We start from the raw sequence: 9569 nt of genomic DNA, 5'->3' as shown, positions 1-9569 counted from the left end.
TCTTGGGCAAGTCTCAAGCTAGGCAATTCCTAAAATCCATAAATAGGGGCTCCTCTATCCATTATCTCCCTTCCCTGGGAATTCCCTATACCAATGAAATCAAAGATTTAGTATCTACAAAACACACAACAAAACTCAAAAAAACCAAGCGCCCCCCCATACCCTTCATTAAGTCAGAACTCCTTCTCCTTAAAAAAAAAAAAAAAAACCCACAAAGAAACAAACAACAAAAATCCAGCTCTTTTTAGGTTAAACCAGTTTCTGCATACATATCTCAGACAGGATTTCTTGCTAAATTATAAATAAGGATTGGTATAGTCCTTGCTTTCCTGTCAAAGTTATCATTAGTTCTGGTCTGTATGCATGTGATTACATTATAGTCTGAGGGACACTGAGGCTTCTATTTTTTTTTTTTTTTTTTTTTTTGCGCCTTCTTCATTTTAACTATGCTTAGGAAGAGAAGTACAGCCTGAAAACACAAAACCATAATTATATGGCAAGTTTCTTCTAAAAATATCAATTATGAAGACAACCTCTTAATTCTCTATCATTTTACTCAAAAATCTCAAAACATCCCTGCACCAACAATGGGGGTGGAAGAAATATGTTGATACAAGAAAATGATTAAACAGTGGCGTGCTTCTGGTCTGCAAAAACTAGATCCAGTTTAAGATTCTAGCAATTACAAGAGAAACTTCTGTGAAGCCTGCTTTCATAAATTAGCTTTTAAAAATGGGCAAAGTCCTGCTGCAACCAGACCCAATCTGCCCATTTAAGCTGATAACAGTAATAGTGCCTACCCAAGGCTGGCACCTCACACTCACCATTGTTTACACCTCATGCGGAGGCCTGATGATATCTCCAGGAAGTGCCCAGCTTCCAAAGGAAATCAGGCAGCCTGATTCATTCAAAAGAGGCGACAAAAATCCTATAGTTGATAAGTTGTGTGTGTGTGTTTTTTTTTTTATTGAAATAACTAAAAAGGTTACACTGAGTCCACTGGTGCTTTGGAAACCGGTTTTGAAAAGCTGTTACACTTTTATCTCTAGGCATGTGTGCATAAGCTGTCCAGAATTCAGTCACTTCAGTTAATTTAACTTTAAAACAAAAATACCTTTATCCTCGGCTGACTATGGCTGTTAATCAAATGGCCTGTTAGAGGAATATTGAGAGAAGTGGTTACGTTCAACAATTTCTGAAACCTTAGCTAGCAAATACTGTTATTTACAGTGTCTCAGTTAAGCCTCTGGCAGGTAAAAGATACATTCTCTGGGGTTTAGGGTGAGGTGTTGAGTTCAGGTTGGCTTTCAAGCACTGCTCAATTCAAAAGAAACACAGGTATGTACTCATAAATGTCAGAAGACTTTCAAAGTCTGAGTTTGAACTGTAAATCAGATGGCTCATTCCTTAATACACAGCTTCCCTTAGTTTTTCCCATCTTCACTATTATTTTTCCTGAAATAGCAGCAGCTAAATTCCTGACCTTGGGGGAGGGAACTGTTATGGTTCTTTTTTTTTTTTTTTCATACCCCCAAAAGCCTAGTACAGTGCCTGGCACACAGTAGGTGCTTAACAAGGACTTGTGGAATGTAGTTGAATGAAAGTAGCACAATGAATTGCAAAAGGACAAAATACTTGACTTTGCTAGAGCAAATCTCAGTGCTTCCAAATTAAAGTTTAACCAGAGTCAGCTTTCCAGGATTTTATATCTCAGATTCTGCTGGAATGCACTGGATGAACTCTGGAGAAAAAGAACTGAGGTTTCCATTCAGCCTCAGAAGTGAAATAAAAGGGCCAAAAATGTAGGACATGGGTAAGTTCTAGCATCTGCTGAAAACTGTTAATAGCCAAGGCTGTGTGTTTTCTCCAGGATGTAAGGCTGAGACCAACACAAATGCCTCCCCTTTGGCTAGTTTTAACAAGTTAGAGCTACAATTAAAATTCAAAGAATTTCTTTACCAACCAAAGATAAGTACCTAATGCCCCAAACTGGTGTTCCAACTGTCACAGTTCCCAGAAATGCCATTGAAAGACTTCACTCTCATGAAAACGAGTGAAATCCACATAATACTCCTTTGAAAATGGGGCCTGGACCATTTCCCTTGGGACTAAGGTTCCTCAGTCGGAGGGATGTCCTTCCTATCTCCCACTCCCTTCTTCTGCAGCTGAAGTTTGGGTACAAAACTAATCTTTTGGAAAAGAGATGTCCTTTATGGGGCCCTTTCTAGCCCAAACTGTCAGTATGCCCCCTCAGCGCACACCACGCTGGGCCTGACGGAAGGGGCTGCAGCAGAATGAGGTACCCCCACTACGCCCGTGGGATCCCTGAGCTGGCCCGTGCTTTTGGTGACCAAACCACCGTCTTTCTACCTTCCCTCACATCTTTGTCCTACACGAGAGACTCACAGACTGGGACAGAGTCTGAGTCCTGACTGTGCATGGAGCTCAGCCCCGTATCCGAGTCTTCATCGTTGCCCTGGCAGCCTTTGGCCAGTCCCCGGGCCTGGTCCACCCACACCTCGGGGCCCGGGCCCCGGCCCGTGCCCGGGCCAGCAGCAACTGCCTCCTCACCCGCCCGAGCCTCGCCCTCTACTGGGCCCGGAGCCCCGGAACCAGGCTCGCCGGCCCCGTCGGAGCTCGGCACGAAGTCTAAAGATTCCAAAGTCTCCAAAAGGCTCTGCAGCTCCCTCTCCTTGAGCTCCCATTGCTGTTGGCTGTAGTCCAGGTCGCTCTTGATCGCCTCGAGGTCCGTGCTGAGCCGCAGGCCGATGTAGAGGCTGGTGCTGAGCTGCGTCTTCAGCCTCTCCTGCTCCAGCAGGAGCTCGCCCTCGGGGCCGCCTTCGGCGTCCGGGCCCGGCTGCCCCGAGAGCTCCTCCTGGCGCCGCCGCATCCACCTCTGGTTCAGCTCCTCCTGGATCTCGGCCGCCACGCGCTCCAGCAGCTCCTCCTGCTGAGCTCGCTGCTCCTGGAGCTGCAGCATCTGCTCGCACCGACGGGCGTACTCCGCCAGTGCCGCAGCCTCCGGGTCCCCTTCGTTGCTAGAAGGAGGAGGTTCCTCGTCAGGACCCTTCTTCGGGGCGCCGGTCCCGTCCAGCTCAGCCGCAGGCCCCACCAGGTAAGTGTCCTGCACGTAGTTCACGCCGTGCCGCCTCATGCGGTCTAAGTGCACCTTGGCCTCGTAGCGGTCGATTTCCTGATCCAGCTCTCGGATCCGTTGCACCTGCTGGCGGATAGTGTGGTCCTGGGACAGCACCAAGTGCACCAAGGTCTCCATCCGCTCTCCTGAAGCGCTGTCCTGGCTCGGGGGCGAGGAAGACGACGAAGCCGTGGAGGACGACGTAGAGGTGGACGAGCAAGGGGACGGAGGCTGCTGTTGGCGCCGCCGATTGATCTTGGCCAGTTTGCGGAAAGCCTTGCGCACCACGCGCCGCTGTTTCTCCTGGGTCAGGGCCGGGCTGGGCCGGGCTGGGCCTCCCCGGCCGGAGCACGGACTTTCTTTGCTGAGTACCACCCGCGCCTCGGCGCTGCGGGGCCCCGCGTTGGGCAGAGATGCCTCGCTGCGCACCAGGACGAAGCGCACGTTCTCCTGCTCATCTCCCCAGGCGGCCCAGAGGCGCAAGATGCGCGTCTTGTTTGGCAGGATCCGCTCAAAGCCCCGCCACTTCTCCACGATGCAGTAGCACTGAGGGGGCCCCCAGAGCATGCCCTGCGCCGGAGCCTCCTCATCATCCTCCTCCGGCTCTCGCGGCTCCCCTCCCCGCAGGTCCCCTTCTCCTTCGCCGCCTCCCTCTTCTCCTCGTGCCCGCCGCCGCCGCCGCCGCCGCCGAGGTTGCTGCTGCTGCCGCCGCTGGCGGCTGTCCTCCAGGAGCACCCGGACCACGTCGGAGCAAGTGGTCCGGCGGGAGAGGCCAGAGATGATCTTCTCTTCTTGGCAAATCCACACCGAGATCTTCTCCTCGGGCGGCTCCATGGCGCACCCGGATCGCGCCTGCTTGCGCCCCTCGCAGTCTCCCCGAGACGTCCGGCCGCGGGGAAGCAAAAGCCCTTCGCCCCTGGCGCCCGAGGCCTGAAGAGGGGAGGGTCAGGGGCGGCCAGGGGAGCCTGGCCCCGCGGCTGCAGCCCCGCAGCGCGGCCAGGATGAATGCAACTCCCCTTGCCCGGGCTTCAACTCTTCCCCCGTCTCCCGGCGCGCTCGGCATAAACTCTCCCCAAAGTTGCCTCGGTCAGACCTGCGCCTCCGGGGCGGAGCTGACGAGTCCGACTGGGGCGGGCCCCGGGTGGGGGCGGGGGGGAAGGGCTGCTCTTGGCTGCTCTCCGTCTAGTTCTGGTCGGGCCTCTGGCGCCCCTAGGGCGACGCGATGGGTCCGGAGCTCCTGCCGCTCTCCCTCTGCCACAAGCTCCCGGGGCCTCCGACTTTGGCTCCTCCCCGTGTGACTCCTCCCCCTTCCCCCGAGAGCTGCCCCGAGCCCAGGCGGTGGCAGCGGCTGCCGCGGAGAGATCCTGGCCTGGGCCCGAGCCCGTTGGCGGCTTTCTGCCCCACTCTCAAGCTCCTTGTCGCCCCTTCCTCCCGTGACTGCTGCTTTTCAGAGCGTAATACTTTCCGGGACAGAGCCAAGCTTGGGGAAAAAATTGTAAAAGGAGAGGGAAATTGGGTGGAGGCAACAGGTGGATGCCTGGAATTATTCGGTGGGCAGATACCTTCCCCTAGCAGGGCAGAGGGGGAGATCGGGAGCCTGGGAGCGCCTGAGTCCATGCTTGGGTTTGCACCCTTGGACCCCTCTTTCCGCCTTATCGGTCAAATGCAATTGATTGCCCAGCACGGCCACGATATTTCTCTCATCCTTCCCTTTCTCTCTATTCACATTATTACTAATCTAAAACAGGCCCTCCTCACCTCTCCCCTAACCTGTTAAAATAGCCTTTTCATTGGTCTTCCTGCCTCCACTTTCTTCCCTTTCCAAATTCATTCTCCACGCAGATACCAAAGTGAAATTCCCAAACCCTTACCTATTCAACAAACTCTAGTGGCTCCCTCTTACTTCTAGACTCAAATACAAACGTTTTCCTTCGGAATCCCATAGCCCTTTACAGCCTGGCTCCAAACTTCTTTTCCAGACATTATAAATGACTCCACTCACTCGGAGATCCGGCCAAACTGGATGTCTTGATGTTCCTCACACATGATATTCCGCCTCCCATCTACAAATGTTACACAGGTTGTTTCCTATTCTCCGAAGGAATTCACCTCTTAGAATCTCTAGTTTCTCACAAAACTCAGCTCACATGCCACTATTTACGTAAGGTCTTCCTGGCTCTTCCAGCTCCCAATATTTCCTCCTTCCTCTTCCTTCAAAATTACTTTGTATTTATTTTGTACTCATATATGTATGTACATGTTGTCCCCCTGAAAGGACTAGAACACTCCTTGGGAGCAGTTATGACTTTATTTTTGCCTTGATTTCCAACATGTAACCTATTGCCAGCCTGGCATATAGCAGGTGCTTAAAAAATACTTGCTGATTGAATGATTGCTGAGGTTTGAAAGGAGAGGGGATGTTTATACCCTTGCCCTCATTAGATATCTTTCCTCGGGTTTTATTTTTTTCTTGCTGATATCCTGTCCTGGGACTCTGGAAGCTTAAATAATATATACAAGTGTCTGCCTCATTGGTATGATTTGGCCATGCAAACTAAAAGCAACCTTGCATTGCATCTTCCTGTAAGAAAAGCGCTGACACTAAAAATTTTTTTTTTATTTAATAGCCTTTTATTTACAGGATATATGCATGGGTAACTTTACAGCATTAACAATTGCCAAACCTCTTGTTCCAATTTTTTACCTCTTACCCCCCCACCCCCTCCCCTAGATGGCAGGATGACCAGTAGATGTTAAATATATTAAAATATAAATTAGATACACAATAAGTATACATGACCAAAACGTTATTTTGCTGTACAAAAAGAATCAGACTCTGAAATATTGTAATTAGCTTGTGAAGGAAATCAAAAATGCAGGTGTGCATAAATATAGGGATTGGGAATTCAATGTAATGGTTTTTAGTCATCTCCCAGAGTTCTTTTTCTGGGCATAGCTAGTTCAGTTCATTACTGCTCCATTAGAAATGATTTGGTTGATCTCGTTGCTGAGGATGGCCTGGTCCATCAGAACTGGTCATCATATAGTATTGTTGTTGAAGTATATAATGATCTCCTGGTCCTGCTCATTTCACTCAGCATCAGTTCGTGTAAGTCTCTCCAGGCCCTTTCTGAAATCATCCTGTTGGTCATTTCTTACAGAACAATAATATTCCATAATATTCATATACCACAATTTATTCAGCCATTCTCCAACTGATGGGCATCCATTCAGTTTCCAGTTTCTAGCCACTACAAAAAGGGCTGCCACAAACATTCGTGCACAAACAGGTCCCTTTCCCTTCTTTATAATCTCTTTGGGATATAATCCCAGTAGTAACACTGCTGGATCAAAGGGTATGCACAGTTTGATAACTTTTTGAGCATAGTTCCAAACTACTCTCCAAAATGGTTGGATTCGTTCACAACAGTGCATCAATGGCTGACACTAAAATTTACTGGATTGGGTTGAAGGCACTGAATATCCAAGTTCCCTATGCCATTTCCATTCAAATATTCAAATAACAACCATTCCAATTGTCTCTCTGAGGTGTTAATTGTGCTGATGCTGAGCTCATCAAGTACCAAGGTATCTAGTCTCTAAGTGAGGCAGCCCATCTGCTGTGCTTCAGGCTTGCACTATGATCCATTTCCCATATCACTCTCCTCCACCCTCCACTCATTTGTTACATGATTATTCAGGGGAATTCTACACAGTTTCCCTACTGTTACCAGCTTCTGCTCTTCATACAGGATCAATACAGATGCTTAGATGATCCATCAGGATGAATAGCCTTAATTCATTCTCCTCAGAGCTCCTTCATTTTCCATCATCTATATACAGACATGACGAAAATTCATCCAGGTTACTGTCTTCTGGTCTCTTCGTTGTCTCTGCTAATAATCTGTCAGTGTTCGTCAATCTAGTCGAGGTATTTGAATATATCCTGGTTAGATGTCCTGGCCCAAGGACAGGGATAGAGTACCAATCTGTTTATACCATTACCATATCCTTGTTTACCTGACTCTTGGCCCCTTTGTAGAGAAGATGGTCATAATGATGAGTTTTCTAGCTTCCAAGAGGGATTGAATTGTTACTCTGTGTGTGTGTGTGTGTGTGTGTGTGTGTGTATGTATTTTTAAAATTAGGTTTTTCAATCTTACCAGGACTGTTAGGACAACAGCCACTAATGGCCTGATCCCAATTCTAATTGGTATAGAAGCTTTAAACTGCTCTCTTTTTCTGACCTGAACCAGTTCATTTACCTTAGTCATCCTGTTAGACCCTTCTTCCAAGGGGCTCACATAGACACAGAGTAGCAGCTAATTATCTCTACTCTTGTTTGGAACTCCTAACTCAGTGGATCCACAAAACTTAACCTTCTGAGTATACTAAGAATTAAAGACATGTCCCACATCCTGTTCTCTTTTTCACCATTTTCAACTTTCATCAAAAGAAACCAATTTTGCCATTGTTTTGATTTATATGCTTTTCTGAGCTGAGGATAGAAAAAGTTTCCTTTCCCGATATCAGAATCCCAAGGCCAGAAGCAATCTCCAGATAATACTCATGGGTTTGCCTACAGCACCAAATTCACCCAATGCAAATTAATGAATGTAGCAAAAAAAAAAAAAAAACCAAAATAACTGGAATAGTAAATATTTTTTGAATATCTGATATATGCAAGGTCCCATGCTAAGCACAGTGAGGAATATGAAGAATGCTCTAATAAGATCTCTGTATGCAAAGGATTTGTAGCCTGCTTGATATGGCATTTATGTGTTAAAAAAAAATACACTGGTTCATAATATAGGACAAGATTTGATTAAATGACCAATGGGACATATAAACAGTAACTATATATATATATATTTAAGCCCTACCATGTCCAATTTGGGGTACATAATTAGTTTTCTCTGGGACCACTTTCTCAGGGTCAGATTCCCTACATCTTCCTACATCTCCCCCTCACAGTATTAAGTTACTCTGAGGATTATGTGGTTTTCTTCTCTCTAACATTGCCTTAAGCCCCCACTGGTTGTGTTTGCTTAATAGTGAGAATAACTTTCTAGCCCTCCAGGTCCTTTGAACTGTTTAACATCAATTAGCTTTTTACAAGGGGTATTTATTTCAAAGATATAGTAAGGAATGTACAAGCTTTTTTTTTCCCCTTAATACTTCTAGGATCTCCCATCTCTGGAGGAGTCAGTTCAAAGTTTAGCTCAGTTCCTATTTAACATTTTCCTCACAAGTTCATATAGTAATTGGTTGATAAATGCTTGTTTCCTTCCTTCCTTCTTCTATGTTACTTGGGGGCCTAATGCCAGATTGGGGACACACAACGTTTAAATACTCTCAGTTGGCCTTTATTAAAAATATCCATTGTCTAGGCCCTAGCAATAATATCAAGACAAAAGTAAAATAGTCCTTACCCACCAGGAGATTACATTCTGTAACGGAGGCAACATATATTCCCATAAATATATTAAAAATAAATCCAATGTAACTGGGGGTTACTTTTGCAGGATCAGGAAAAGTTTTATGTATGAAGTAGTGTTTGAACAAAGCTCTAAAGGAGGCCAGTGATTCTAAGAGAGAGAGAGGAGGAGATAGTACTTTGTAGGCATGAGGTATATCCTATGCAGAGCTAAGATAATGAAAAATCGTGTATGAGGAAGTTGTCCAAGTTAACGCAGTAATTTATGGCTTGGAAAGGCAGTTTAGATCCAGCATATGAAAGGCTTTAAATGCCAAACAAAAGATCTTGTGTTAGGTATGATCCTTACTCTCATGAGTCTCACAGTCTAAGTAGAGAGGAAAGACATAAACAATGATAAATATAGTGGTGTGTGAATTTCTTGGAACAAGCAATAATTTTTATATAGTTTTATTTAGTGATAGTGATGGTTTTATCGGTTTGCTGCTACTATCTATATAGTTTATATAGATATATAGCTATAAGATATATACATATACATATTTATATATGTGTATATATATAAATGTGTACATACAGAAAGAGAGAGACAGAGAGACAAAGAGAGAGAGAGAGAGAGAGCAAGAGCATATGTAGACAACTATAATATCTAGCCTTGAAGAGGTGAAACTTCCATCTTTAGTTCCTTCTCTCTTAATTGAGTGCTAGATTTTATGCAACACACATTTGATTGCTATTTTGTTGTATTTTAAATTCTGTGTGTGTTTTTTTTAATTTAAAGAATGGATATCTCTTCAAAGAAACATGCAAAAGCTGCAACTCTTAAAGAGTACATCTCAAAGGCTGTTAGAGATTATTTCAGTGGTTGTTGTCAGGAAGTAAAGCATTTAAAGGATTATTCAAGCTCACAATGAAAGAGGATCAGTTATTCCAAAATCAAAAGGAAAGTGAACTAGAAAGCAAAAGATAAGAATTGAGGAACTATTGCTGTAAAAT

General features: G+C 45.7%; 1 protein-coding gene across 1 annotated transcript; it reads right to left on the bottom strand.

Annotated features, from left to right (window-relative positions):
• Positions 1–403: 403 nt before the first annotated feature.
• Positions 404–4766, bottom strand: RASSF10 (Ras association domain family member 10). The gene has a single exon (XM_031941755.1). The coding sequence runs from the start codon at positions 3968–3970 to the stop codon at positions 2390–2392; it is 1581 nt and encodes a 526-aa protein (XP_031797615.1). The 5' UTR covers positions 3971–4766; the 3' UTR covers positions 404–2389.
• Between the last annotated feature and the right edge of the window lie 4803 nt (positions 4767–9569).

Source organism: Sarcophilus harrisii, chromosome 6 (genome assembly GCF_902635505.1).
Source record: "Sarcophilus harrisii chromosome 6, mSarHar1.11, whole genome shotgun sequence".
In the NCBI taxonomy this organism is placed as follows: domain Eukaryota; kingdom Metazoa; phylum Chordata; class Mammalia; order Dasyuromorphia; family Dasyuridae; genus Sarcophilus; species Sarcophilus harrisii.
The sequence above is the reverse complement of the archived record's forward strand: the minus strand, read 5'-3'. Positions and strand labels throughout refer to the sequence as shown.

Bases quoted from the DNA above. Each gene is read 5' to 3' on its own strand.
- RASSF10 (XM_031941755.1), bottom strand. From the start codon at position 3,970: ATGGAGCCGCCCGAGGAGAAGATCTCGGTGTGGATTTGCCAAGAAGAG.